The sequence below is a fragment of the Lipomyces oligophaga genome (assembly GCF_038497815.1).
Source record: "Lipomyces oligophaga strain CBS 7107 unplaced genomic scaffold V1516scaffold_3, whole genome shotgun sequence".
Lineage (NCBI taxonomy): Eukaryota > Fungi > Ascomycota > Lipomycetes > Lipomycetales > Lipomycetaceae > Lipomyces > [Lipomyces] oligophaga.
Genome location: NW_027117787.1, coordinates 1,084,548 through 1,111,354, shown reverse-complemented (window position 1 = coordinate 1,111,354; position 26,807 = coordinate 1,084,548). Strand labels below are relative to the sequence as shown.

Sequence of the window (26,807 nt, the reverse complement as noted above, 5' to 3'; positions counted from 1 at the left end):
ACGAGACACCTTCCCTGTCTCTTCTCATCCGTACACTTTCACCAGCTTCCCCGCAAATGTCTTCTCATGATCCCCGCAATGCAGGCGTAAAACCTGCTAAAACTCAACCTTCCTCGAGGAAAGCAGAATTACAGTCACGATCCGTGTCAAAACTGACAGTTGCAAACTCACAACACGGATCACAAATCACGCACCTTCCCCCGTATGGAAGCGTACGAGCCACAAAGATCACAAACTATATTATTACGTCACACCTAGTAACAAATATTTTTGCTCTGTGCTGCAGTAGAGTACATACTATCGACATATCCAGTTTCATTAAAACTAACAAATATTGACAAAACTAGTAGAATAAATCGTATTATTTGAAATGAAAAAAGGATCAATCACTCCTAAATTCTTACCTCACTCCTTTCCAAATCAGAACTGCCTTCAAACTTTCACGGCGACGCAGGCGCGTAGTCATATCGAGGTGAATCGCCTCCATATGCTGCTGGCGTCGGCGCTCCCGTAATTCCTGGTGTCTTCGCGTCGCCTATTACGCCCGGAGTAGCAATATCGTCCCATCGGCCTGGCGTGGGCGCCCCTCTAACAATCCCACTGAGTCCACCTCCGCCGCCTCCACCTCCTACTCGGCCGGGCGTAGGCGCACCAATGGGTCCTCCATTACCACCTGAATAACCATCGTCAAAAACACCTGGCGTCCTTCCTTCGCTTTCCCATGGTGTTCGGGGCCCTCCTCCACTCCAACCTGGTGTCTGGCCACCACTGTAAGCAGGTGTTCTTGATCCAATGTTCCACGCTGGTGTCCGCGATCCTCCTGTGTTCCATGCTGGCGTCCGTCCGCCATCTCCTCCCCCTGACCAAGCTGGTGTTTTCCCACCATCTCCTCCCGTAGACCATGCCGGAGTCCTGCCTCCTCCCCCAGGCGTTCGTCCTCCCCCAGCTCCTGCCCAAGCCGGTGTTCGTCCTGATCCAGCCCAAGCTGGTGTCCGTCCGGACCCTGCATTCGGCTGCCACGAAGAAGTATTTCCTCCCTGATACTGCGGCATCGAAGACCCTCCATTTAGGAATTTCTTGGGTGTAATGAACTCTTCGTAACTCATCATTTTGTTCCTGTCTCCATTTGAGGTATTGCGATCTCGGAATCCTAATTTGCTTTTGTCTACCGATATCATCTTGCTCTTAGAATGCAGCTCCACTCGCGCAATTGCATCCGTTGTATCTTTGACAATTCCAATCAATCCCTTATATGGACCCGCCCGAATGACAACTGTTTGACCAAGCGCTTTGTCTCGACCACCAACTCGAGGAATATTTCGAGGCTGGGTCGCCATCCCTCCAATACCAGCTTGGATGTTTGGATTCATCTTGCTTAAGTCCGGTCCAGAGTTCGGTTGACCACCACTACGATTACTCTTTGCAGCAATTGCTTCCAAATTCCGCGTCCGAGCAAGAAATACTCCTGAATTCTCACTCTTTGCTCGATCATGAACGAATGCATACATCCGGTAAACATGTAGCACAACTCCAGTTTGACCGCTGTCTGATTCCACTTCCTTCACTGTATCGCCCACGCGGATTTCAGATCCATTCCGATCAGTTGCAAACGAAAACTTGTTATTCGAAATCTTCATCACAACTGCACTGGGTTGCACCGTTTGCACCACTCCTGCAATATCCAAGATACGTAAAGCATCCCGCTCGATCGTGATAATACATCCAACATTATTTGCACTCAGCTGAACTAAGTCGTGAATCTGATATTTTCCAAGCGTATTACGACCCCCAATATCGGATGCTTCCTTCACATCCCGCGAAAACACTCGAATCTCCTGCAGTGACAAATCGCCCACTAAGGTGACTACCCCACTCTCAACCTTTACAACCATACCTGTCTCATCCTTATATTTTCCGCCAATAACTCTAACATGGTCTCCCTGTTTGAATCTTTTTCGTAAACTCTTCGACGGTACTTCAATGACTTGTCCTTTAAGCTCTGCTGTCTCTGCCACGACTGAAACAATGTTGTTGTCAATAGACACAATCCGACCATAAACTCCAGCCTGCTCTCCTTCGTGAACCTCAACATGATCATCCGTCTGAAAAGAACCTTCAGATTCCTGCTGCTTCAAACTTTGCGCCAGTGCTTGAAGATCAATACCATCTTCATCTTGGCCACTACTGAATTTGGTAATTTCTTCCAACGTGGGGTCAACTTTGCCTGTATTCAGCATAGTCAATTTAAAATCCTTTATCAAAAACCCGTTGACATATTCTTCTCCCTGGAAAATGTAATGATTTTCTTTTGCTTGGCGCTGCTGAAAACTTCCAGGATCACTCATTCTCGCTTCCGATGGCGAAAAAAGCCGTGCAGCTGGACGTACAGAGCTTTTAGAAACTCGTTTTCGTTTTCCATCAGCACCTACTTGCTCCAATAAATTACTAGATCGGCCATAATCTAAGCGTGGAACAAGCTTCAATTGTGCCTCAAGTCCGCTTTCGCTTAAATCTTCCACAACGGCAAGGTCTCCGCCGTATTTACCACGTTTGATTCGTACGTAAGACCCGGGAATTAACTCTGCTTCGTTTCCCTTGTTAATTCGCAACAAGTCAGTGTAATCGCTGACTGGAATAAGCATGATCTGGCGAGAATATACATTGACCACATTCTGCAATGCGTACTCAACATCTGGTAATCGAAGCGCCTCAAGATATATGTATCCTGAAAATGAATCTCGTTGGAAAACAGATAGGATTTGAACTGGATTTTTGGTTGACTCATAATGAATTTTTCTTCTCCAGATGGCACGTACAATTGACTTTTCACGACCAGCTTTGCATCGTACAGCCCAAATGTTAGGAGAGCTAGCAGAAGGTAATAAAAGTCGTTGAGGAATTACACTCATATCGCCACGATATTTTGATGATGCTGTTCGGCCATATTTCTCTCGATATTCCGATGCCAGACGTTCTGCATCTTCATCTGCAATTGCAGCGCGCTGACGATCAACTTCACGATGCAAACGATCATCTGTCCGATCAATTTCTCCTTCCTGATCTTGAATAAAGCCGTCTGAAATTTTTTAGAAATTGCTTAATATAGATCATCAAAAATCATACCTTCTCGACCTAGTTCGTCTTCATCTTCCTCCATATCTTCCTCATCCTCGTCGACTTCGGCCTCAACATCGAGGAACTGATTTCGCCGCTCACGGCGAGAGCGCTTTCGTCGTCGCTAAATAATTAGAAAAGAAAGAGTTGATATAAAAATATTACTAACCGAGCCACCATCTTCATCTTCCTCATCGTCCTCATCGTCCTCATCGTCTTCATCGTCTTCATCGATTTCATCCTCATCGCCCCCTCCATCCTCCCCATTATCTTCACCACGAGTGCTGGTATTCCTTGATCTCTGTTCCTCCTCTTCTTCGTCTTCCTCAGCATTCGCCTCCACACGAGTCTCCTCCTCTTCGCCATCAGAATCAAACATATTTTCGAGGGCAGACATTGCTTTCTCCTCTTTCTCGGCCAACTTATGAGTAGATCTTAACTCCAGTCCTTAGTAATTGCACACCCAACAATCCAATACTATCCGAATTTTATCTCAATGAATCCTGCTGGCCCACTTCACACGTTTATAGATGAACTTGTCTCTCTGGCCAACTTCATCTAATAATCTCAGGAAGCTTGCCGACCTGTTTCTTACGGTTGAATTTCAAGGTGGCTCTTTGTCCCCAGCCTGACCCAGTTGGTCACCTGATTTGACTAGACGTGAAAGCTTTCTGTTGATCCAAGGATCCAGTTCAATGGTAAACAAAGAAAAAAAAATTGTTCAGAATTCAGAAATTCAGGCTGTTTTCTAGGTTAGACGAACAGATTTACTGGAGATGGCGACATTTTCAGGCTATCCGAACGTGTATTTACACGCGGGACTGCCAGCTACGCCGGGGTCGTCCGGTCACGAAGGCTCCATCGAGAGTCCTCAATCTGTGCCTCGACTCGGTTCTATGACAAGATCACTATCTTCTCGCAGTCTCAATCGAAATTCGCCTGCACTCGGAATCAATGATTCTCAGTATCAATTTCAGCAGCAAGTCGCGTCGTCTCCATCACAGCTGCCAAATACGCGCCTGCGAAATCAAGTTACGTCTTCGGCAAATCGACTCTCTCTTTCCGCGACTTCGCCTGGCCAGCCCAGTAGACTTAGACCTACCGAATCAGTTCAGCCAGCACCTCCACAGACTCCTGCTGAATATGCTGATAATCTGATCTCAATGTCGCTGGCCTATGACGCGAATTATCCAGATCTTGATAGAATAACGCAGCAACCTCAGATGTCTGAATATAAGTTTGTGTCTAGCGCTCCTGGAGTCCTGTCCGGATCTGAGGCGTGGACACCATTTATCCGTACGAGAATCTCAAGTATCCCAGATATCATTTTTGAACAATACAATAAGTCAGAATGTTATACTCAAATGGGCCTATTTCCAGAGCTTAGTCGTGCTTGGATCACTGTCGATAACAAGCTGTTCTTTTGGAATTTTGTTAGCGGCCAGGACTTTTCTTCATATGAGGACTTAAATCATACTATTTTATCTGTTAAACTGGTTAAGCCGCGACCAGGCACTTTTATCGATTCAATTGAGTATTTGCTTCTTCTCGCTACTCCGCTGGAATTTCATATTCTTGGCGTGACCGCCCCCAAGGGATACAACGATCTTCAACTGTACGATACTGGAATGGTTATTTCACTGAAAGGACTTGAGGTAAATCAAATATGTGGAAGCAATAAGTCAGGCCGAATATTCTTCACCACTAGAAACTCGCTTGATATCTGGGAAATCATATACTCGAACACCGAAAGCTGGTTCAGAGGGAAGTGTGGAAAAATTTGTCATACTAGAGGAGGATTGTCGGGATTTATACCATCCTTGGATACATTTGTGGATATTGCAAAGTCCGTTCCCGGTGGTTCATTGTTTTTCGCAAATGATCGAACAGGTATGTTTTAGGTAATTTTATGATGAAATTCATGACACTGATCAAATAGAATCAATCAATCAAATAATTATAGATGATGATCGATCCCTAATATACACTTTATCATCTAGGTCAACTATTAGAGCATACCAGATATCAGCAAAATCTGAACTCACTTGCATTATCACCTACACATTTCCCCTGATGTGCACACATCTCCAGATGATCAACGAAACCACGCCTTTGCTACATCCACGAAACACCTCTATTGTATCAATTCATCCAATACATCCACAAGAAAGTGCCCAAATTTATTTGATTGCTACAACGTCTACAGGAGTTAGATTGTATATGCGCGCAGCAAGATCTTACGGTTTTGGATATTATAGTGTGGACGGTCTACCAGCTACAAATATGCAGGTATTTCATGTTCGCTTACCGCCTCAAGAAGAGAACAATTTCCAGACTGTATCAGACTCGAAAATTCTGAGCAAAACTAAATTTTCGAAAATATTTTCTCCCGGTTATTTCTTTGCTGTCAAAGAAGGAGATGAGTCTGATAGCTTGTTCGTATCAGCTCCAGATTGTGGTCGAATTGCGCTCTTAGCATCTAATCCTGTTGCAGCTCCGCATCTTGTTGAGACAGCGGCTTGGGCAGAGATTGAAGGATTTGTGCAGGCGATTGAAATTATAACCCCTGAGCTTAAACTTTCTGATAATCCAAAAGGCTTTGGTAATGAATTAGCAGGGCAATACACAACCAATCCCACAGAAATAGCAGTTTTGACGAATATGGGAGTTCACATCTATACGCGAAAATCCTTTGTACAGACATTTATTCAGCTTGGAGAAGATGTTCGTATATTGATGAATTTATGCACTCGTGGAGAGCTATGTTGTACGGCCTTGAGTGTTGCATGTTCAACTTCTGGACCTGTCGGTGCTGCTTCTTTAGATGCTCGTGAAATTGCACGTCGGTCCTTTATTGAGTTCAGTGGAAAGCCACAGGTACAAGACAATGGGTTTGGTCAGTTCAAGCTAACCATTGCGGATATACGTCCTAGTGGACGTCTAGAAGGTCTAGCTATATATATTTCACGATTGGTACGAGACATTTGGAATATGCCAATTTTGCAATTACGTCCCGCGAAAGGGAGCAAAGGCCCAGTGTTTTCCAGCAACTATGATCCAGCAAAGCTATCATCATTGTTTGTCATGTTGTCAGATCTGCTTGTGTTTTTGAATCACAATCGTAATTACATAGAAGGATTGTCTGGACCAGATCGGATTTTAGGTGTGCTCGGCTCAAGCGAAGCTAGGAACGACGAGTTCGCTCAACAAGCGGAGCATCAAGGATTACACGGATTAGTACAGCTTCTACAGTTTATGACAGAAGGTATTTCTTTCATTTCTCTCGTTGTTGAACCGAAGCGTCTGAGTGAACTTATGGGATATATATCCAAAGATACTCAAGTTCGGCTTACGAAATTGACTTTTCACGCTTTATTTACTGCTCCTGAAGGTATTGAACTTGCGAAGGAGCTAGTAACCGCAATGGTGAACCAAAATATCAGCAAAGGATCTTCAATAGATTCGGTTGTTGAATCGCTTCGCAAACAATGTGGTACATTCTGTTCTGGAGACGCCGTTATTCTTTATAAAGCTTTAGAGTTATTAAGCAATGCCAAGACTGCGGCTCCCACAGATCCTGATATGAAGCTTCATTATTTACGAGAGTGTGTTAGACTTCTACTCAAAACTGCTGGAACAATCGAATTTGATGAGCTACAGGAAGTTGTTCAGCAGCTTCTACAACTGTCGTATCATCCGGGCGCTGTAGAAGTGGTTTTGCAGACTGCGCTGGAAGTTGATCGAGGTAACGTTGCAATGGCATATTGTCAGGAAGGGCAGCTAGAAAATGATCCACGTCGGGAGGTTTTCAACAGGCGATTCAGATGCTATGGACTAGTGTTTGATATTCTGAATGATATTGATCAGCGGGTTGATTCCGAGCTTAAGTCACTAAATAATAAGCCTATTCCTGGAGAGTTTTCTCAATCGACTATTTCGGATACGAGCTCCACTTCAGCTATACAGGTGCAGGTGCAGACAGAAGCCTATCAAGCGGCATACAGCTCAACAGATGAATTGTTTCATATATGTTTCTATGATTGGTTTGTGGATCGAAATATGGCGCAGAGACTTCTTGATATTCAAACTCCGTTTGTTGAAATGTATTTGGTTCGAAAATCTAAAACCAGTGTTGAGCTATCCGACTTGCTATGGACATACTATTGTCGAAAGGAGCAGTTCCTACAAGCTAGTCAATCTTTGTACACTTTATCTCAGAGTGATTTTCCATTACCACTATCGCAAAGAATCGAATATTTGTCTCGTGCAAGAGGCTTCTGCAATTGTTATTGTCCTGAAGGACAAAGACAAATGATGATTCGTCTACGAGAACATGTGCAAGATGAGATAGAGGTTGCGTTTATTCAGGATGATTTGCTAAGTCGAGTGAAAAATGACGAACGATTGGATGGAAATGAGAAGCGACGAGCTGAAATTATGGATCGTTTGAATGGGCGGGTTTTAAATTTGTCTGTTTTGTATAATGAGTTTGCAGACCCGTTGGGATATGAAGATATTTGTGGAGCTATGGTTAAATTGGCCGAGTAAGATGTTTCGCAGCCCTTCCAGGAGTAGGACTGATGTGCTACTATAAGTAGATATCAAGATTTATGTGATTCTGAAGAATATGAAGCTATTTCCCAATAAACTAGTTAACTTTTACTATACATCAAAGCTCTATAATATGTAAACAAAATTTGTCTGCACTACAGGGTAACGACTCTCTCTTCGACACCGATGATACCCATATCAATGAATAGCATTATTAGCTCCAAAAGAGTGCACCACAATATCAGCTGAGCCTCGATAAGATCGACCCACAACTCATTAGGATGATCAAAAATGACGCGAGGCAGGAAGGAAGCAGACATGGTTTCGTTGCCTCCAGTCAAGGCAATAGAGGCAATGTTCTGGGCCGTGGCTGTAATATTTCCAGAACTTTCACTTGTGATTTTGCTGATTGTCTCGACTACCGAGCTATTGAAGGCGGTGACGGAGAGCAACTGCGGAAAGATCTCATTTGCAGTTGTCAAATTGTGGCGAACGAGTTCAGTAATGTTGCTACCAATAACGTCGAGGAGCTCCTCAAGCTTGGAGATGAAGTCTGAATTCATTCTGAAATTTAGCTGGGATTTCCGACTGAGAAACTGAGCTGTAGATTGTAACGAACCTAAACTAGAAATTCGAATGAAACCCGATAGCTGAGGTGAAATTTTTGGTGTCTGAGCATAGAACGCTATTTATATTTAAATTCAGATTATTAAATCTGCCATGTAAATTTATCTGCTTATAGCATACTTTTGCATAGTAAATCTTTCTGTCCTGTGAGTATTCTTTCCTATCTGCATTTCATTATGAGAATGTTTACTGACTTCCCGAAAGGGTAAAAAACTATTCCTCCCAGTTAACAACATTCGGCCCTGTGTCTGCTCTAGTCGATCTTTTCATAGAATAAAATGCAATATCTTGGTCTAAGTACACACACATTCTTCATAACCTTTAAATCCGTTCTGAAAAAACCTACTTCAATTCGATGAACCTCTACATCTCAAAAGGCAGAAAAAGCATTACCGCTAAATCTTAAACCAAATTTATCGGCTTCTCAGGGCTGCCAACAGTTGATTTCTCTCATCTTTTCGATTTCCCACAAAATCCCGAACATTCTGCTCAGTAGACTTGGCAAAATCATACAAATCATTATAGTAGTTGACTCCTTTTTGTTTACCAGACGCGACGTATGACCAACTTTCGTAGGCCTTCTTAAATCTGGCAACCGCAGAAACGCGACGAGAATTGTTGAGATCGGCTTGTGATCGCCTTGAACGTATCAGCGGATTCTCAACAATCGTCTTCCATTTTGTAGTTAAATCTTTTAGAGTCACAGACTGTTGGTAAATTGTAGCAGCAAGACGTTTTTGGTAAGGCTCAAATTTTTCTAGCTCAATTTTAAATATTTTCTCTTCCAAGTTGGGCACTTTTTTGTTTAGTATTAACACAGATGAAATATCGTCTGATTGTATCTGAAGATCAAGTTAATTTCATCACTACATCTCTGTCAGCTACTTACTTTATCTTTTAGTTCCGTGAATACTATTCCTCGCTCCTTCTTTAATTTCGTGAGCTTGCGCAATGCTGCTTCAACGCCTTCAATTTCCGGTAAATTACCGTTTTGTGCCTGGTCGGAAATATTTAAATTCGTCAATCCTTGAGTAATAGATCCGGGTGGTTTGAAAAACTCTGCTAATTCGGGACTGTGAGGTCCCTTCGCAAGAATTTGAACATCTTTTTCACATGCAGCATATTCAGATTGAAGCTTCTTATCCGAAGTTGCTGTTGTCCACAAGTCCTCTTTAACACTATGCAGATTTGCTTTTAAGGTACCAGTAACCGCTGAAGAAGGCGTTTGGGTCCAAAAGTGACCCAATTGCGAACGAATAGCGTCATATTCCTTTTCTTCAGCATTTAGCTCGTTTTCGGCTCTCTCCGCCATTTGATAAATATCTCGCTTCTTCTTGTCAATATCAGCAAATGTGACAGGACCAGCAGCTTGAATATCCTGAGCCCATATCATAACTTGATCATCTACTCTTCCATCATCGGCCGATTGACTATATAATTGTTTGATCGATCTCAAAGCTGCGGGAAGACCTAAATATTCAAGAGCAGAACCAAGTTCTTCTTCAGCGACGTCGACCTTTTCACCTTCGGCTCGTAAAAGCTTTGCTTTCTCTTCGGAATACATACTGCTTTGTTCTGCAACTGAAACTGGAATTAGCTTTTCGAATATATCTTGCCCAATTAATTGAGATATATCCCGGTCCTTGTACAGATCATTCATTGTAGTAGCTTTCACCCCTTCGACAGCACTGATCTCAGGTATAGTATTACTAGGTGGCACAGGATGATTGTAAACTAAGTCATTATCCTTTTCCATTACTTTTTGCATCGACTGAATCTGAGCCTGATACGATGTTAAAATCTCACGATAAGAAGAGTATGTGTTTGGTAGATATGATGATAGTGCTGCGTCAATTTTGTTGAGAGCAATTTTAAGATATGCTAAACCCATGCCTTGCTTTCGTTTATCTGATTGGGCAACCGCTTGTTGCATATTTGCTAGTGATTCCATATAATATTGCTTAACCTACAGAGAATTAGCCAACGACTTTTGGTTAAGTTTTCCGATAATTCCAGTACTTACGTTGCATAAAGAAATCCATTCACGATCCCCCCAGCCTTTAGCAACTGCAGTGCTTAGACCTTCCACTGCGTTTTTATACATTGCGCTGCAGCCCTTTGCAAGCTTGCTAAGAAGAGTCTGTGATCGATTACCTTCCGACAAAGCATGTTCGATTAAAGTTTCTTGAGCTTGCGCAATCATAAGACTTGCCAATGCTCGAACAGTATCGCGATGTAAATCATCACTGGGAGCATGAAGGAAGTTTTCTGCTATAAAGGTGTAGATTCCTGCAGCACCCTGGAATCCACTGCAAGAAACTTTGAAGTCCGAAGAATCAACCGATATGCGTGCAAATGTCGACGCCAAATTGAAAAGAACAGATGCTTTTTCAAACGCCATTGAATATTGTGTTGTTTCTGCTTTCGTATATGCATCCACCCTTGGTATTGGTCAGCTTATAAGCTTCTGGAGCATATCAAAATTACCAACTCACCATGTAAATCCAACACGGCATCCGCCCTCCTCAACAGGAACACGAAGATCCAACAGCTCAAGTTGTCCATAATACTTATACAAAATATCACGGCCAGTGTTATCTTGACCAGCACCCATCATATCCTGGCGTAATCGATTAAAAAGTTGGCACTCTTTAGAGAAGTTTTCGGATGCTCCGTATGTATTTCTGATGTACACCTTCAAAGGAGTCTCCCAGTCGACATCCTTTGTTGTCTTTAACGGAATTGCAATTTTCGGCGAAGGCGGCATTTTTCTTATTTCTGTTTTCGGATCTGATTTCTGATACAAGCCAATTCAATACGTATTTAAAGTATAGAAAACGTACAGCAAGGGAAGGTCAGATATCGGAGTCTCACGTGATTATCGTGCATTTGTTCCCCCGCAAGTATGATCCCAGAGCAATTTAACCGATAGCATATCAGCTTACATGTGAATTTACTTGATCTATCTGGGAATTGGAGATGACTTTGGCTGCTGCAGGGCAATTCTGTGCAACTTCTTCGATAATCGAAAATTTGGCTTCGGTTCGAGCTTTGATTCAGGCAGCTGTTACCGCCGGTGCAAAGGTATTACTACTAACTAAAAATTAATTAGTGCATAGCAATCTAAGATCTAGGTTTTGTTCCTTCCTGAGGCCTCAGATTACATAGCTGGATCACCCCAGGAGACTGTATCACTAGCTAAATCTGCCGAGGAATCTCTTTTTGTCCAAGGAATTCGAACAGAACTTCAGGCTCTAAAATCTCCTTTACATGTTAGTGTAGGGATTCACGAAAGTGTTATTGGCGAAAGCAGATGCAAAAGTTCGTAGCAGTGAATGCCCTCAATTGTAACTTCACTGATTGATTTGGGTTAGATACTTTATTATGGATATCTCCAAACGGCGAGATATTGAAACGTTACCAAAAACTGCATCTGTTTGATGTTAATATGAAGAATGGTCCTATTCTGATGGAGTCGCGATCAGTCCAGCCAGGCAAGGAAGTTTTAGATCCATTTGATAGTCCGCTTGGTAGAATCGGATATGCAATTTGCTACGATATCAGATTCCCGGAACACGCCCTTAGGTTAAGATCGCTTGGGGCCGAGATTATCACGTATCCCTCGGCGTTCACAGTACGAACCGGTCAGGCCCATTGGGAGCTGCTAGGTCGAACAAGAGCAGTTGATACTCAAACATATGTCATAATGGCCGCCCAAGTCGGTCAGCATGATAAGGAAGGAAAGCGGCGAAGTTGGGGTCACGCGATGATAATTGATCCTTGGGGAACTGTGTTAGCTCAGTGTCCAGATACAGATTCGTTGCCCCGGATATGTGTTGCTGATATTGATCTGAATGTGCTACAAAGAGGTAAGGGCAATGACTTGTATGAAATTGTTTGCTAAACTTTGTCAGTTCGCGAGGCCATGCCTTTGTGGGATCAACGTAGGGGCTCAGAAGTTTATGGATATGAAATTTGATTAAATAGATAAAATGAATGCAATTCCAAGTGATTCTCTATAAAGATGAAATAGTTGACGGTCCCATGAATCGAATTATGCGGCTGATATAGAGAAAGTGGAAATTGTCTTGCAATCTGGTTAATTTCAACTGAGTCAATATCTTCTCGATTCTAGAGAAAATAGTTTCCAGATGAATAACCAGAATGAAAATATTTCAGTCATCATAAGCGTTGATAAATATTGAGAAAGGTGATAAATAGATATCACTCGGCTAAAGAACTATAAAAAAATTGGACGACACCGGAATCGAACCGGGGACCTCCCGCATGCTAAGCGGATGTGATAACCAACTACACCAGACGCCCCTAATTTGATACGAAGAAATCGAATTTTGACTCAAGATGTCATGGAATTTAGGACACTCTATTCCGCTTGACTTCTGAAACAGAATACTTGGAACTGCGTAAAAAATGAACTAATGTAGGGGCTGAAAATGATGTAAGGTGTCAGCATATTGAAGGCAGTCACCCAATATTGTGCTGACCGGAGCAATTTATTGTCCAGATGTTGTAAAAATTTAATATCGGATGATTTCCATGACTTCGAATATCAAACAATCGTGGATATGAGATTCGAAAATGCCCCAGAGAGCGCAACGGATAAACGACAGAATTGTTCGGATAAAAGCAAATCAAATTGACTATCTATGGCAGTAGACATTTTTCGGAGATAACGGAAATGAAATCCTGTGAATGTATTGAACTTCACATCTAAGATATTAAAGAGTAATGAAATTAAAAAATAATGACGCAATAAAAAACTATTTTGCTAATTATCCGATCGATATTCGCACTGTCCTTGATGTAATGGATTTTGGCTAAAACATGACGAGGATTTCTACGAATAGACATCATTCGTTAGCCTGTAACGTCTTATCTAAAAGTTGTGTGGGCAAATGTAAATAAATACCGAGGGTTCCTTCTGTCCCGGGCAAGTACAAAAATTCAATCAGGCAACGCACGGTTTCTACTACCAATTCCTTATGTCGAGTTCGCTTCTTCGAACTAGTCAACTGTTATCTCATATAAATCCTAATTCTCGTCGACTTTTCTCGTCTTCAACTGCAGCAATGGTTCTTCCCATCTTCAAGCTTCCTTCTGGAGCTACTATTCCTGTGCCTGGATTCGGTACCGGTACAAAGTGGTACAAGCCTGGTGATCCTAGCATCGATCGCAACGCTGTTGATGCCGTAGTGTCTGCTCTGAAATTTGGATATCGTCATATTGACGGCGCACAAATCTACGGGACTGAGGGTGAGATCGGAGTCGCCATAAAAGAGAGCGGGCTTGCTCGAGAAGAGATCTTTGTGACTACAAAGGTTAGCTATAAGATTACTGATGCTAGAAAAGCTCTTTTGGAAAGTCTTGAGCTCATGAAGCTCGATTACGTTGACTTATATCTTATTCATGCGCCGTTCTTCGACGAGGAGACAAATGGAATCTCGGTTCCTCAAGCCTGGGAAGTTCTGTCTGCTCTAAAGGCCGAGGGTTTAGCCAAGGATATTGGAGTTAGTAACTTTGCTATTAAGGACATTGAACTCCTTGCTGGCGCAAAAGAGAAGGTTGCGGTCAATCAAATCGAATACAACCCATATTTGCAGAACCAAACACCTGGTATCCATGATTACTGTCTCGAAAAGGGAATTATTCTCCAAGCTTATACGCCGCTTGGCTCGTTGACTACAACTGGTCCTCTTGATCCTGTTATTGAGAAGTTGACCAAAAAATACGACAAGGACGCTGGACAGATCATTCTCAAATGGGTACTCGCGACCAATGTTCTGCCCGTGACCACCTCAGCTAAACCTGAGCGCCAGCTCAGTAACCTTTCTCTTGATGGATTTGAACTTACTCCCGAAGATGTGGAGGAAATCACGGCTGCTGGAAAGAAGAAACATTTCCGCAAGTATTGGACAAAGGAATATGCTGCCTTTACCAATTAATCTAATTGGTCTAAGATAATTTTATATTTTTATTGGTATAGTTCTTGCTATGTTTTGAATACATGATAATATGCTCTGCTTATTGGAATTGCATTTCTGGTGATAAAGAAATTGCTATATTCAAGTAATCACACAGAGCCAGCCTAGTAACCCATAAAACAAATATACAGGATACATAGCCAAAACCACGCGGCCTTCCCTGACGCCAGCGCCTTTGAGCGTGCGAATTGCAGCAAAAAGAGACCAAGAGACCAGTGCCACGGAGAGAGGAAATCGGATAAGTTTGTTCTCAATCACCAGAGTGAAGATGGAAGCGGGAACGAGCGGGAAAAGTGCATAACCAAGAATGCAGACGGCATGAAAGAACGACATAGAACCACCCAATAATTTCATGTTGAGAGTGACAAACGCCTCGGCGATCCATACAAACGCAAAAACGCCTGAAAAGACAGCTGTGGTTTGATCGTGAGGTGCGGCAATGGAAAGAAACAACGACATGAACAGACAAAAGACGAGTGGACCCCATAGATCCCATTCCCGAATAATTTGGCCGGTCTCGGCATCAATAGTTCCGTCTATTTTAGGATGCAAAACTTGTTTAACTCTGCGACCGACTGCGCGCACATCGCGCATGAGAGTCTCTAGAACTGGTTCGTCAAGCGTATCACCACCAGCGAAACGGCGGTCCTGAATTTGATCGCCACCGACACTGCGCATATTTCCAAACCCTGAAGTAGCAGGACTCGAACCGATTCCATCCGATGGCCCTGTAGATGTCGGACGGGAAGAAGTTGCAGCGGTAGGTGTATATGCAGGTGGAGCACTCTTTGGAGCAGGGGTAGAGTTCAACGGAACAGGTAGAGGATCCGTCGACTTTGCACCGACAGGTGAGTCGACGATATCCGGGACAATCGAGCGATCTGTCATGGCGACAACTAATTTAAGCCTCTCCAAAAGTTTGTAGACCTGAACTAAATCTGATTTTTGGTATTTTAGGGACAACGTTACTGTATGTGCAGATTCATGATATTCAGCTCCCTGCGGCGACGCAGCCAGCATAACTGCGGTGCTTTTGTAGTGTTATCACGTGAAGTTCTCAAGCAATGTCTACATCTTTAAGACGACCTACTAAATACTCGCAGTGACAATCTTAAGAACATGACTTGTTGCATATTTTGACCGAAATGGATTCTCTGAGCTCGCATTTACCTCAATTGCCTGGGTTTCTGCCCAAATGGTTGCTATTTGTATGATTTCTGTTGTAACAACGCTTTCTTGCGGTGGGCACTAACGAAGTAGATTGCAACGGTCTCTATCTTCAATTCTGGACAATCATATTTTGGGGGATTGAAACTGACAAGAAGGGTATACGAGGCAAAACCTGCTGAAGGTAGATGACAATTGCGCCGGATTTGGAGGATTTTATGTCAGAGCTGATGGTCTAGTAACTGGTTTATCTGCGCGAACGTTCGGAACTTGGACTTTTTTGACTTCGATTGTTCGACTTGCTGGAGCTTACCGTCTAAATGATCCTCTGTAAGTTGCTTTCTTATTCATTCTATTACATTTCGATAGGCCAGTTCTGACGATAACGCAGGATTTACAAGTTGACATATGCCACGTTCATTGTTGCGTTTGTTCATTTCGGCTCAGAATGGCTTATCTACAAGACGACCAAGTTTGGAAAAGGCTTGCTTGGACCGTTGATTGTTTCTAGTGAGTAGTATGGAAGCGATCTCCCGCCCAAACATTTTCTAACTAAATCGAAGCAACCTCGTTAATCTGGATGAGTATGCAAAGAGAGTACTATCTCAGTTTATAATGAATTATTTATGAATTTGATAAGTACAGGAGATTTATATACATATATAGCCAAACTTGATTCCCAGCTCCAACCTCAAACTCCTCATATTCGCAAAAATGTTGAAACTACAGCGTTCTAATGAAATGACAAACAATGCAACATGTGTTTTGCTAGATTAAGCGTGCTTTAGCTCATCAATATGCTATCAATAAACAGGCAAATCGACTAGCATGGTCAGCTTTCATCGTCAGGACCTAGATGAACCCAGAGACTGTGCCAGTCATCAGATTTATCGGGTCCCGCACGCTGTCCAGCATCAAAAAATCCAAGATTCTCGTAGAAGTCGCGCATATCAGAACGAGCAAGCAAAGCCATGCGTTCGGCTACACGATGCGTCGACATTTTCCTGATGTAATCCCGTAGAATGGTGGTTCCTAATTTTTTGCCCTTGTATGTAGGATCGATTGAAAAGGAGTGGATAACAATCATGTTGCCATCTTCTAGATGTCCGACTTTGCTAGACGGTTCAGTGGGTTTTGAATCTGTGTTGGATGCTGTCGAAAGAGCGGCAAATAGCTTAGGAGACGACTTGCGAGAGCAGCATGAGGCAGGAATGCATCGGGCCAGCGGGGAAAATTCCTCGCCAGCATACTTTGAACTGACGATATATGCAATTAGTTTTTCTCGCGATGTCGGACAGGCACAGACGTTGCCAGATTTATCGCAGCCGCCGCTGATCGAAGTGTTTCCGTGACAGCCCAAACCGAATGATTCAAGTTCCTCCTCGCTGAGACTATCATCGTACTCGGAATAAGGATCTGACGACGCATCGGACTCACTAAGGGTCGGAGTTGGGCTTCGGACTGGCTTGATAAAGTCGCACGAACAAGAAGTTTTGGCTGCATTGTTTATGCATGTGCCAGAGCTGGAGCTGGAGCTCGACTCCGAAGAGGCGGCACTGCTCGTGCTACTGGCGCTGCCTAGCCGCGATCTCCATCCTGTGCGGATCGGCTGTCGAACAAAAAGACCGGTACACAGCTCGGGGGCGACTCGCAGCCAATATGCAATGCGATCATGACCTGCACGCTCGCTCGGTGGGAGAGTGTGTGATTCGAGGCGGACGACTTTTTCGATGTCGGCCTTGTTCAATGGTCGGATGAGAACGTGATCTGGCAGCGGCGACATTTCGCGGGTCATGTTTAGCCAGTTCTGTCGTAGCGTAACGAAGAAAATGGGAGTGGTGGTAGAGACCTCTTCGGAATGAGCGGTCGAAATACTCGAGAAAGAGAGACAGTCAATCTCGCTCGCGCAAAAGGTGGCCAGGAAGGAGGAGAATACGAAAAACTCACGAGACTTCTGAGAATGCGGGGCAAAGACTAAATGGCTTGCAGACTAGCAACACTCTTAGGCAGTAAAAAGAAATTAGCAGGATGACATATGCCCAGCAAAGTAATTGACAATAATGAACAAAGCAAAGTGAACTTCTTCTAGAGAAAACTCTTCGGTAATTAAATATTTTCCTCGCTTGCCGGCCTCCTGTTGTCGTCGCCCTAAGTCGCCCCTCATCACCGTCTGCCCTGTCGCTCACTGGATCGTTGTTCCCGCTCAGTTGCCCTGTGTGGAGTGACTCCAGTCTAGCCTGCTTACTGACGTCAGTCCAGACCACGAGTCATGTCACGTGGAGTCACACGGTAGCACTGATCCAGGCAATGGCCAGCCAGCCGGCCACAGATGACACCGGCAACTGAGCTGTGGCTGCGGTCACTGGGTCGTCGAAAAGAGTAAAAGTGATCTAGGCTAGACTGTGGTTGACCGATAAACGCTGGCAGATATGATACAGTGCAATTCGCTATCCATTCACCGTGTCACATTCTTTTATAACATTTTTTTTCTCTTTATTCCACCAATGTATAGATAATACAGTCCAATCAGAAAAGCAGTTACATATAACCGAGCCGCTCTAATCCGCAAGATCAGCACCTCCCCGTCGAACCAAAATACGCACATTGTCGATAAAACTCTGGATATTCTCCTCGAGCGTATTGTCGCGAACTCCCTGCGAGAGAAGTTCGACCTGCCTGATAATTGTCTGGGTGTCGAGCTCACACTCAATCTCGAAGGTATTGGCCTAATGACACGTTAGCTCTAGTCACCATCGCCCCTCGAACACATTTGGATCTACACATACCTCTGCCGATTCGACGCGCGTAATGTCGATCCGCGTATTGCCGTGCAAAAAACTATCTCTGTCCTTCCGTCTGTAGCGCTTCTGTTTGTACTTTTCCAGCAATTCTTCTGTTTCTGGTTGTTCAAGATTCAAAGAAATCCGCACGTCGAACGTCGATCCGGGACATGCCAGCATCAAATCAGACACCCGTATTTTTGTGATCTTTGCAATTTCTTTCCCACTCGTGGTATCTGTAGAGACCCGAATAGGTTCCATCTAAGCTCTTGTTAATATTCGTGTTGCTAATTCGACTAAACTAGGTGTTGTACACACCTTCGAAGGCACTCGGTAAAAACTATCCAGTTGTAATATATGATGATGTGTTATCTCTGGTCCAGCTGCTCCTTCTTTCTTCTTCTTCATGTGCTCCTTGAGAAACCTCACATAGGCTTCGAGTTGCAGCGGACCCACGTCTGAATGGAATTTGTACTGACCCGTTAGCATTTCGGTGTTCAATAGTGCTTCCGAGTCGATTGGTAATACCAATCTTGTCCCTGTGTTGCGATCAAGTATCAGACCGATCTTGGCTTCAATTTCTACCATCGACTGTTCTTCTGGCTTCATCCGGTGAATATTAGTATGCAGCCACAGGGCTATCCGACGCGTTATATCTTGATATGGTTGGACGTTTGTAATCGTGGAATACAGAGGCGCGACACTAGGTTTATGATTGTGATTATTGTTTAGACCATCTCCGAGATCATTTTGAGTCGTCTCGGAAACTGTATCACCATTTGGTTGGTATCCATAAACGGTTTTCCAGTCAGGCCTCCACTGTCGTGCAAATATAGGAGGAGTTGAATATTTCTTTGGCTTGCGAGGTTTTCCATATTTCAACGCCCGAGTTGGCTTATTATCAGCCACTGGTGATTCCGAGCTTTTGGTGCTATAGGCTCGCTGGGATGGTGCAGACTCAGCAATCCTATCTCCAACATTTGTCGGTCTCGAAACAGAAATCTCAGCAACCGAATTTCCTCCACTCGGACTCATAGTATTCAATCCATTTGCCGTTGATGACTTTATATTCTGAGGACTCGCAATCACCGAGTGTGTGATGGCCGGAGACGAAGCAGCCGATGAAGTCGAAGAGTGGATGTTGGACGTCGATGCGCTAGCTGTCGATATCAGAGGCGGTCGATTGATCAATGTCGGCGAAGGCGACGAAATCGCCAAATCAGCTCCAAAGGATGATGGCGCATGAACAGCAGACGGTGTACCTATTGGATCCACTATATCTGATATCGATGATCCACGACGAAGCGGCCTCGAAGGAGGTGCTGGTGAAATGATCTCAGGATAGTTACTCTGTCCATCCCGTCCATTCGGTGCCGAAGAAGAAATTAGTTTTGCATTCATCGGCGAATTAGATTCTCCGCCTTCTTCTCCTCCTCCTCCTGTCGTCTTTTTGGGCGACTTAGAAGATACCGGGTTAATGATCTCGCTGAGATTCATGACGACGACTTCGACGACAGGCCGACCCGGAGTGCGGCAAAAGGATCCTGCAATACGAAACACGATGCGTAACCTAGTGATTACTTTCAGGCAATCACTAGAATACTTTTAATAGTTAGATAATACTTTCCTTATCGTGCAATCTTATTCTGCCATAAAACTACAATCTCTTGCTATTACCAGCCTCGCGAAAATCTCCATCGGCATCTTTGCTACAGATACACAAGGTGGAGAGCAGACAATGCTTACGCTTACAAGGTGTTAGTGTCCCTCCTGAACGCCGAGAATATATTATTCATATACAATACATAATAACTGAACATTTCTAATAAGAATCACTTTCATCCGTCAGACGCTCCCGGTGATGTTCTCGGGGAGGAGAACGATCATGACGGCGCGAATCGGAAGATCGACGGCGATCCTCGTTCGAGCGTGAGTCGTAATGCCGGCTTGATGATTTAGAGTGTGAAGAGGAGTGAGATGACGAATGTCTCGAAGAAGAGGACTTATGAACACCAGAGGAGTGCCCTGAAGAAGAATGACTGTATTGCGAATGACGAGCAGGAGATCTCGGCCGATGACTAGAAGAATGATGTGGAGTTGACGATCGATGCGACGAGTGATGCGACGTAGAAGACCGATGTGAAGAAGTTCGAGATGACGAAAAACGAGATGATGAAGGAGGTGATAAATTGCGCGAAGCTCTCAGCTCAGCTAGTCGTTTCGGATTATTGCGGATTGCATTTACAACTGCCTGTTGTTCCTTCCGAATTAAGAGCATCGGATCCTCGCGTACTTTGGTACTGATATCTCGTGAGGCAGCACTAGATGATGAATGCGATACAGCTGTTGTTGATCCATTTGTAACAAATGAATCAGCTGCACCTGGATCATTTTTCACAACCGAGCCCATAGATTCGGATTGGTTAAGCAATTCATCAACAACATTACGACCCATGAGAAACGACGATACCTCTTCAGATAGCCCTAGAGTGCCACCTTGAGGAGCTGCATACATCCATTCCACACGTTCATGTTGTCTTGATGGATGAGATACTGCAGACGGATCTTGTAGTGCCAAAAGCTCATTTCGCTCACGTTCCTCCTGGATCTCGCGTTGGCGTTCTGCGATCTTCTTGCGCTCATCCAAGGCATCCTGCTCTCGTTGCCACACCGCGGCCTGGTTTCGCATCAAGCCAGGATGCCATGACTTCTTTAAATTTAAATCACCACCGCCCATTCTGAATTGCCTGATAAATAGAGTGACGTTGTGAAATACAAATTTATAAGGTGGTTGTCCGCGAGAAAGGACTTAGCAATGTAAAGAATCCTTCATGTCTGTAATTCCACAATCCCCTCAGTCCAAAGTGGAAGTGATCACATGAATGGCCTTTGTACTTCTACCAGCATCTGCCAAGGATGCTTTGCCATTCCAAAAGAAGAAAATGAGGCACGTGATTTTGGAGATTGAGTATTTGCCACTGTTAAGATCTGGACGCAGGAAGACAAGGAGAATCAGCTTTTAAGTTGAGTTTCGAGAGTTTCCTCCCTGAAGCTGCCGATAGCTGAGAAAAATTCTGTCATATGGTTGATCTGATTGGAGAATGAGTAAGAATGGCGTTGTTGGAAATTGCTTGGACAGAGACGACCGAACACAACACTGCAGCTGCTCTCAAGATTGTCCCAATTACTGTTCCCACTTCTGAGATCAAACCTATAAAACTATTATTATCTCAGGGCAATAGGTAGTAGTATCCATAGCCATTTGAGCTGCCATTTCGTAGTAAAAGCAGCCGTAATATTTATATATTCCTAATATTTCTTTTAGTCGTCTCTGCTTTCCTTCTTTCTGCTCCTTCGTTCGCTCAGCTCCAGGTCCCACCGCCAAGCGGCGCCAAGCAGAGATGCATAAAATTCGATATTTGTGACACTTATGTCTCCATCTCCAGTCGTACTTGAACATCATGTCCACCCACTTTGACCTTTCTTCACTTACTTACACTGTTCATGTTCAGTTTGCTTTGATTCCCGTCATCATTGATATCTTACGATTTTGTGTTAGTGCCTCTATCTAATAGTGTGATTTGTGCAGGGAAGACAAAATTTCCTCTCCTGCATATTGTTGGATTGTTAGCTGAACAGAACAGACAAAAGTCTTACACACAAGATCTCGAAACTATTTCTCCGCTTTTTAACTTAAAGTAGATCGTCTCGCAATAGCGATAAGTCTACAGTAACAGCAATCCTCGGTCTGACCGTTCTGGAAAAAATGTCGTCAGTGGTTTCGTCAGCTATTCCGTACATTCGTTCTCCGTTGTCGTCTACCCGTCCTCAAGTCTCCTATCCAAGCATTCCTTCGCTGGTCATAGACTCGCCGCCTCCTCAGCCCTCTTCTATTTCGCCAACTTCTTCTACGGCCTCTGTAGCCACAAATTCGTCGTCAGCTTCCTCTTCAGGTGCCTTATCGGCTCCCTCTTCTTATTCTTCGGCGGCCAATTCACCGCCTTATTCATCCAAGACTTCCAATCTTCCTCATTTCCTTTCCTCCATGGCCTCTGCTACTTCTACTTCCTCCTATCTTTCGGCTTCCACTGGATTATCCGCAAACTTAGGCAGCTCTCGTCATGGCTCAATTTCTACTTCTAGTGTCTCAGCTTCGTCTTCTCCAACCTCTTCTGATTCAGTTTCTACTGTCACACGGCTTCCCTCAAAGGAAGCACCTTCTGATCCGTCTGGTCTTCTTTGCCAGTGGACCGGATGTGGTGACCGTTTTCCGTCTGCCGAAGAACTTTACAACCATTTATGCGACTTTCATGTCGGGCGTAAGTCCACAAACAACCTACATTTGACTTGTTCGTGGGGAACATGCCGGACCTCCACTGTCAAGCGAGATCACATTACCTCTCATCTTCGAGTTCACGTCCCGTTGAAACCTCATCATTGTGACTTTTGTTCAAAGCAATTCAAGCGTCCTCAGGATTTGAAAAAGCATGTTAAAACCCATGCCGACGACTCTGAATACAGCAATGCACGTGATTCGATGTCAAGTTCGCGGTCTCAAATGTCTGCTCCATCGTCATGGAAAAATGCTCGAGAAAATTCTGCTTCATCTGATGAACATTCCTATACATCGTCAGGCCTATATGCCCCCATCCAGCTCCCTGCTATGGATCATCAGCCGGTTCCTCCTCACTATATCCAGAGTCAACAAAGCCAGTCCCAGCAGCATATTCATCCCCCTTCCTTATACTACTCCAATCAAAGTCAAATTCAGTCTCAATCAGCACATTATTCGCCTTATTCGCCGTACACATCAACTGTTCACGACAATCAGCCCGCATCGCTATATGCTTCACTCAATGCGCTGAGTAGTCATGAGCTTCCCCGAAAACGTGCGTTTGACGCAGCCAATGACTTTGTTGAGGATGTTAAGCGTCATCGTGTTGTTCCTGTATATGGACAAGATATGGCGTCTCGGCTATCTGCGCTTGAGGCATTAGTTGGAGTTACACCTCCCGCACCACCTCCGAGCGACTATCTTTCGACAGCTTCTTCGGCGTATGCACATGCACCTCCGCATGCGCTCCACTATCTAGGGCCATCACACCATTCCCAATCTGTTCCTAGTCAATTGCCTGCTCTTAAGACTAAGCAGGAGTTGTTGGACGCGGATCATTTCTTGAACCAACTCAGCACAAGTATTTATAACAGTGGTGGCCAACATTCGTCTTCCTCGCACGCTGTTCCATTTGGGTCTTCACAGTCGCAGCTTTACCAATCATCAAACAATGCAGGTCTTAACCAGCCGGTAGTTTCTCCGTTTACTGCAATCAACTCGGAGCACTCTCATATGAGCACTCATCTGCCGTATTCTCAGAACGTCAATTCATCTGCTGGTTTGTATCCATCGCTGCCATCTGTTTCCAGTGTTGAGCAGCATCAGAGCATTCCCGGACTTGCTTCTCGGTTTGATCCTGATCCTACTCGCAGGTTCAGCGTGGGGGCTTTACAAAAGTCTGCCAAGTCGTGCTCTTCTTCGAGCGAGAGTACCGTTTCTGATACCTCAGTTGACGATTTATTGGAAGAAATGGAGGTTAAACTTGTGTTGACCCAAGACAAAAACTTTGTTAGTGAGCGGCAAAGAAAGATGCATATTTTGGTTATAGAGCGTCTGAGATCTGTCGTACGTAGTATGCTTGTTACTATTGAAGCTTAGATCGTTTGAGGATACGTACTGGGATGTATAACAGGCTTGGAATGGTATTAGTAGGAAGGAAATGAGATTTGTAGGGTATTTTTTGCTTTTATAGTTTTGTCTGAATTGTTTGTATATCCGCAATATTTGAATATTACACCAAAATTATATTTTAGAATTCAGTTTCAGCGTTATCATCATATTGATGATCAGAGGCCAGACTGTCGTGCGAGGATGGCTGGGAGTTTAGGAATCAGATCATTAAACAGTGTCCGGAATAATAATTGTACTTGACCAAACTATTGCTATTGTCTCATTTGCACGGACTGAGGATGAGTGGAATAACAGCTAGGAAACGAGTAATTTTTGGAAGTACCACTATTGGACTGAAAGGAATTAAGAAAAGAAAAGAAGAGATCCCCGAGCTAAGACCCACAGAAATCCAGCATCCACTTGGCCTGGAACCACTAGGTAATGGAATATTACAAGACGAAGAGGAACGTGAAGCAACATCACGGAGGAGGAGAGAGCAGATGGGATATTTTTGGAAACTACCGGATGAGTTAGTTGTTGAGATTCTCAGCATGCTGGACGCCGAGGAATTGCGTAGTTTCGGATATACGAGTCGAGTGCTAAATGCGTTTGCATTCCAAGATGATTTATGGAAGGAACTCGTTGCCCGCAGAGGAAAGGCCACAGAAAAATGGTATGGGAGTTGGCGACGAACATACTTCAAAATTGAAAATGAAGGAGACGAGTTTCGGCCAATCTGCCAAGGGTTTTTTTCGGATGTGCTGTACAGGCCATATTTCTGTCAAAACTTGAATGTGGCACAGTACTTGACTACTGTCGTCGGACTGGCGAACACAAAGATTCCGCAATTTGAAAATCTTTCTCAGGAGCAGTTCGATGAAGAATGGTCGCTGAAACCGTTTATGTTAACAGATCTTGAGTGGCCAGAGTGGGATATCTCGGATTTGGTCAAGCTCTATAAAGACACTGAATTTGTACAGGAATGCATGCGGTGGAAACTTGGCGTCTACGCAGATTATATGGCAAATAATCAGGACGAGAGTCCACTATATTTATTCGACAGAGAATTTGCCGAAAAAACAGACATGGCCCGAGAGTATACAGTACCATCGATTTTCCAGACAGATTACTTTTCCGCTTTGGACACCATCCGGCCGGATTACCGCTGGCTTATCGTTGGGCCTGAACGCAGTGGAAGCACGTTTCATAAGGATCCCAACGCAACTTCTGCATGGAACGCCGTCGTGCAAGGCGAAAAATATTGGGTCATGTTTCCACCAAATGTTTTGCCTCCCGGAGTCTATACATCTGAGGATGAGAGCTCGGTCACAAGCCCATTATCCATCGCGGAGTGGTTAATAGAATTTCATAAAGAAGCCATGAATACTCCAGGTTTTCAGCACGGCATTTGTAAAAAGGGACAAGTCTTGTATGTACCATCCGGGTGGTGGCACTTGGTTGTGAATCTGTCTCCAACGATAGCTCTGGTACGTCTTGCTTATGTAGAGGGAAAAGGGAGAAATCGACACTGACACTGATTATAGACTCAAAACTTCGTTCCAGTAGCACATATCACAAGTGTTTTAAAATTTTTCTACACGAAAAAGGACCAGATCTCGGGATTCCATAGCTCTGGCGAGGACGATGACGAGACTCCAGAAAACGATATTTTACTTACGTTTCTCGACCGACTTGAAAGTCCTGCTATGGCTATTTCGAAAAAAATGCAGGATCGTATAAAAGCATGGAAAGAGAAAAATCTAAACAAATTTCAAATCGGCTCGAAGTGGGATCGACTAATTGAATCTAAACAGCTATCTTTCAGTTTCGGGTTCAACGATGAACAATTTCATTAGTGCTATTAAAAAAAACTAAATAAATAATCAATAACAAGGCTTATGCGCCGAAACTGTAGATGCCCCCTTTCTCAGCAACATCAACAGAAATGACTGATTCAGTGACCTGCTTGCCATCCACCTCGAGACCAGCATCGATATGGTCACCTGGAACGACGGATCCTACGCCTTTCGGGGTTCCGGTGAGTACGATATCTCCTGGATAAAGAGTCATGACGGACGAGATTGCAGAAATGAGCTCTGGGATTTTCCACATCATCAGATTTGTAGAGTCGTGCTGATGCTTCTCGCCGTTAACAGATAGATAAAGCGTTACATCCGATGGATCTGGAACCGCACTCTTCGGAATAAATGTACTGTGACTATTGTTAAAAATCATACCGTATCGAGAAGATCAGAGAAGGGCGGGGGAACAAAAAGTTACTTACGATAATGGAAGAAAAGTGTCAAAACCTTTGGCAGTCGTCCAAGGGAGACCTTTCTTTTTAATTTCGTCCTGAACATTACGACCGGTCATATCAATTGCTACTGCATATCCTAGACAAATTAGAGTCCGGTAAACTCGTTCACAAGCATGTTTTCAATACTGACCATCGATGGAATCAACTATCTCTTGCAAGGCTTCCTTCGGGCTCTTCCCTTTACAGTCAAAGTCCTTCAAGGTCTTGCTAATCACCAACGCCAGCTCAACCTCATAATGACACTTGACTCCCTTTGGAGCTAAAATAGGTCCTTGGCCGGGCAAAAGGATGGATGATGGTGGCTTCAAAAAGAAAAACGGAGCAGTTGGTCTCGCGTTGTTCAGTTCTAGAATATGGTCGACATAATTCCGGCCGATGCAAACGACTTTTCGACATTTCTCCGCGAATCCTGTGGACATTGTTGCAGTATGAATCTTGTTACTTTAGCTTTTAATTGTATTAATTGTATTAATTGTACCAATTGTATCAAATTTTAATTCAATTGAGTCAATTGAATAAATGTA

At 43.9% G+C, this 26,807-nt stretch overlaps 13 protein-coding genes and 1 non-coding gene across 14 annotated transcripts; 6 read left to right on the top strand and 8 right to left on the bottom strand.

Annotated features, from left to right (window-relative positions):
• Positions 1–226: 226 nt before the first annotated feature.
• V1516DRAFT_673404 (uncharacterized protein) lies at positions 227–3,662 on the bottom strand. Its single transcript, XM_066921904.1, has 3 exons — positions 3,284–3,662; positions 3,124–3,238; positions 227–3,076 (listed from the first exon to the last, which is right to left on the bottom strand). The coding sequence occupies exons 1-3, from the start codon at positions 3,509–3,511 to the stop codon at positions 441–443; spliced, it is 2,979 nt and encodes a 992-aa protein (XP_066778200.1). The 5' UTR covers positions 3,512–3,662; the 3' UTR covers positions 227–440.
• A 348-nt stretch (positions 3,663–4,010) lies between these two features.
• Positions 4,011–7,662, top strand: V1516DRAFT_622899 (Nup133 N terminal like-domain-containing protein; the record flags this gene model as incomplete). Its single annotated transcript, XM_066919603.1, has 2 exons — positions 4,011–5,004; positions 5,054–7,662. The coding sequence occupies 2 exons, from the start codon at positions 4,011–4,013 to the stop codon at positions 7,660–7,662; spliced, it is 3,603 nt and encodes a 1,200-aa protein (XP_066778199.1).
• A 1,043-nt stretch (positions 7,663–8,705) lies between these two features.
• Positions 8,706–11,059, bottom strand: V1516DRAFT_695397 (BRO1-like domain-containing protein; the record flags this gene model as incomplete). Its single annotated transcript, XM_066923989.1, has 4 exons — positions 8,706–9,134; positions 9,182–10,258; positions 10,316–10,733; positions 10,788–11,059. 4 exons carry the CDS (start codon positions 11,057–11,059, stop codon positions 8,706–8,708), a joined length of 2,196 nt encoding a protein of 731 aa, XP_066778198.1.
• Positions 11,060–11,228: 169 nt separating this feature from the next.
• Positions 11,229–12,358, top strand: V1516DRAFT_673399 (carbon-nitrogen hydrolase). The gene is made up of 4 exons (XM_066921903.1): positions 11,229–11,376; positions 11,427–11,613; positions 11,667–12,161; positions 12,207–12,358. The coding sequence occupies exons 1-4, from the start codon at positions 11,272–11,274 to the stop codon at positions 12,269–12,271; spliced, it is 852 nt and encodes a 283-aa protein (XP_066778197.1). The 5' UTR covers positions 11,229–11,271; the 3' UTR covers positions 12,272–12,358.
• Positions 12,359–12,544: 186 nt separating this feature from the next.
• On the bottom strand, positions 12,545–12,618 carry V1516DRAFT_t27. The gene has a single exon. It is a non-coding gene; the product is annotated as a tRNA-Ala (tRNA).
• A 764-nt stretch (positions 12,619–13,382) lies between these two features.
• On the top strand, positions 13,383–14,255 carry V1516DRAFT_684994 (NADP-dependent oxidoreductase domain-containing protein; the record flags this gene model as incomplete). The annotated part of the gene is made up of 1 exon (XM_066923592.1): positions 13,383–14,255. The coding sequence occupies one exon, from the start codon at positions 13,383–13,385 to the stop codon at positions 14,253–14,255; it is 873 nt and encodes a 290-aa protein (XP_066778196.1).
• Positions 14,256–14,266: 11 nt separating this feature from the next.
• On the bottom strand, positions 14,267–15,325 carry V1516DRAFT_673394 (uncharacterized protein). The gene has a single exon (XM_066921902.1). The coding sequence runs from the start codon at positions 15,312–15,314 to the stop codon at positions 14,376–14,378; it is 939 nt and encodes a 312-aa protein (XP_066778195.1). The 5' UTR covers positions 15,315–15,325; the 3' UTR covers positions 14,267–14,375.
• Positions 15,326–15,410: 85 nt separating this feature from the next.
• Positions 15,411–16,336, top strand: V1516DRAFT_673391 (uncharacterized protein). The gene is made up of 5 exons (XM_066921901.1): positions 15,411–15,502; positions 15,555–15,645; positions 15,701–15,791; positions 15,853–15,971; positions 16,025–16,336. The coding sequence occupies exons 1-5, from the start codon at positions 15,440–15,442 to the stop codon at positions 16,075–16,077; spliced, it is 417 nt and encodes a 138-aa protein (XP_066778194.1). The 5' UTR covers positions 15,411–15,439; the 3' UTR covers positions 16,078–16,336.
• V1516DRAFT_622275 (uncharacterized protein) lies at positions 16,294–17,244 on the bottom strand (the record flags this gene model as incomplete). Its single annotated transcript, XM_066919576.1, has 2 exons — positions 16,294–16,613; positions 16,899–17,244. 2 exons carry the CDS (start codon positions 17,242–17,244, stop codon positions 16,294–16,296), a joined length of 666 nt encoding a protein of 221 aa, XP_066778193.1.
• Positions 17,245–18,019: 775 nt separating this feature from the next.
• Positions 18,020–19,642, bottom strand: V1516DRAFT_622828 (CYTH-like domain-containing protein; the record flags this gene model as incomplete). The annotated part of the gene is made up of 3 exons (XM_066919597.1): positions 18,020–18,187; positions 18,248–18,502; positions 18,572–19,642. 3 exons carry the CDS (start codon positions 19,640–19,642, stop codon positions 18,020–18,022), a joined length of 1,494 nt encoding a protein of 497 aa, XP_066778192.1.
• A 232-nt stretch (positions 19,643–19,874) lies between these two features.
• Positions 19,875–21,215, bottom strand: V1516DRAFT_281607 (N-terminal domain of CBF1 interacting co-repressor CIR-domain-containing protein). The gene is made up of 2 exons (XM_066918837.1): positions 20,042–21,215; positions 19,875–19,988 (listed from the first exon to the last, which is right to left on the bottom strand). Exon 1 carries the CDS (start codon positions 20,976–20,978, stop codon positions 20,064–20,066), a length of 915 nt encoding a protein of 304 aa, XP_066778191.1. The 5' UTR covers positions 20,979–21,215; the 3' UTR covers positions 19,875–19,988; positions 20,042–20,063.
• Positions 21,216–21,670: 455 nt separating this feature from the next.
• V1516DRAFT_673389 (uncharacterized protein) lies at positions 21,671–24,099 on the top strand. The gene is made up of 2 exons (XM_066921900.1): positions 21,671–21,795; positions 21,886–24,099. The coding sequence occupies exon 2, from the start codon at positions 22,008–22,010 to the stop codon at positions 23,952–23,954; it is 1,947 nt and encodes a 648-aa protein (XP_066778190.1). The 5' UTR covers positions 21,671–21,795; positions 21,886–22,007; the 3' UTR covers positions 23,955–24,099.
• Positions 24,100–25,864, top strand: V1516DRAFT_673386 (uncharacterized protein). The gene is made up of 2 exons (XM_066921899.1): positions 24,100–25,453; positions 25,511–25,864. The coding sequence occupies exons 1-2, from the start codon at positions 24,266–24,268 to the stop codon at positions 25,820–25,822; spliced, it is 1,500 nt and encodes a 499-aa protein (XP_066778189.1). The 5' UTR covers positions 24,100–24,265; the 3' UTR covers positions 25,823–25,864.
• On the bottom strand, positions 25,799–26,801 carry V1516DRAFT_673384 (uncharacterized protein). Its single transcript, XM_066921898.1, has 3 exons — positions 26,414–26,801; positions 26,251–26,359; positions 25,799–26,178 (listed from the first exon to the last, which is right to left on the bottom strand). Exons 1-3 carry the CDS (start codon positions 26,700–26,702, stop codon positions 25,863–25,865), a joined length of 714 nt encoding a protein of 237 aa, XP_066778188.1. The 5' UTR covers positions 26,703–26,801; the 3' UTR covers positions 25,799–25,862.
• Positions 26,802–26,807: the final 6 nt, after the last annotated feature.

Excerpts from the sequence above, each read along its gene's own strand:
- V1516DRAFT_673404 (XM_066921904.1), bottom strand. The coding sequence starts at position 3,511 with ATGTCTGCCCTCGAAAATATGTTTGATTCTGATGGCGAAGAGGAGGAG. Across the intron at positions 3,239-3,283 it reads AAGATGAAGATGGTGGCTCG|CGACGACGAAAGCGCTCTCG; the intron begins GTTAGTAATATT and ends CTAATTATTTAG. Across the intron at positions 3,077-3,123 it reads AGACGAACTAGGTCGAGAAG|ACGGCTTTATTCAAGATCAG; the intron begins GTATGATTTTTG and ends AAAAAATTTCAG.
- V1516DRAFT_673399 (XM_066921903.1), top strand. The coding sequence starts at position 11,272 with ATGACTTTGGCTGCTGCAGGGCAATTCTGTGCAACTTCTTCGATAATC. Across the intron at positions 11,377-11,426 it reads CTGTTACCGCCGGTGCAAAG|GTTTTGTTCCTTCCTGAGGC; the intron begins GTATTACTACTA and ends TCTAAGATCTAG. Across the intron at positions 11,614-11,666 it reads TGGCGAAAGCAGATGCAAAA|ATACTTTATTATGGATATCT; the intron begins GTTCGTAGCAGT and ends GATTTGGGTTAG.
- V1516DRAFT_673394 (XM_066921902.1), bottom strand. The coding sequence starts at position 15,314 with ATGCTGGCTGCGTCGCCGCAGGGAGCTGAATATCATGAATCTGCACAT.
- V1516DRAFT_673391 (XM_066921901.1), top strand. The coding sequence starts at position 15,440 with ATGGATTCTCTGAGCTCGCATTTACCTCAATTGCCTGGGTTTCTGCCC. Across the intron at positions 15,503-15,554 it reads TGCCCAAATGGTTGCTATTT|ATTGCAACGGTCTCTATCTT; the intron begins GTATGATTTCTG and ends CTAACGAAGTAG. Across the intron at positions 15,646-15,700 it reads CGAGGCAAAACCTGCTGAAG|TAACTGGTTTATCTGCGCGA; the intron begins GTAGATGACAAT and ends CTGATGGTCTAG.
- V1516DRAFT_281607 (XM_066918837.1), bottom strand. The coding sequence starts at position 20,978 with ATGGGCGGTGGTGATTTAAATTTAAAGAAGTCATGGCATCCTGGCTTG.
- V1516DRAFT_673389 (XM_066921900.1), top strand. The coding sequence starts at position 22,008 with ATGTCGTCAGTGGTTTCGTCAGCTATTCCGTACATTCGTTCTCCGTTG.
- V1516DRAFT_673386 (XM_066921899.1), top strand. The coding sequence starts at position 24,266 with ATGAGTGGAATAACAGCTAGGAAACGAGTAATTTTTGGAAGTACCACT. Across the intron at positions 25,454-25,510 it reads TGTCTCCAACGATAGCTCTG|ACTCAAAACTTCGTTCCAGT; the intron begins GTACGTCTTGCT and ends CACTGATTATAG.
- V1516DRAFT_673384 (XM_066921898.1), bottom strand. The coding sequence starts at position 26,702 with ATGTCCACAGGATTCGCGGAGAAATGTCGAAAAGTCGTTTGCATCGGC. Across the intron at positions 26,360-26,413 it reads GATAGTTGATTCCATCGATG|GATATGCAGTAGCAATTGAT; the intron begins GTCAGTATTGAA and ends TAATTTGTCTAG. Across the intron at positions 26,179-26,250 it reads GACACTTTTCTTCCATTATC|TACATTTATTCCGAAGAGTG; the intron begins GTAAGTAACTTT and ends CAATAGTCACAG.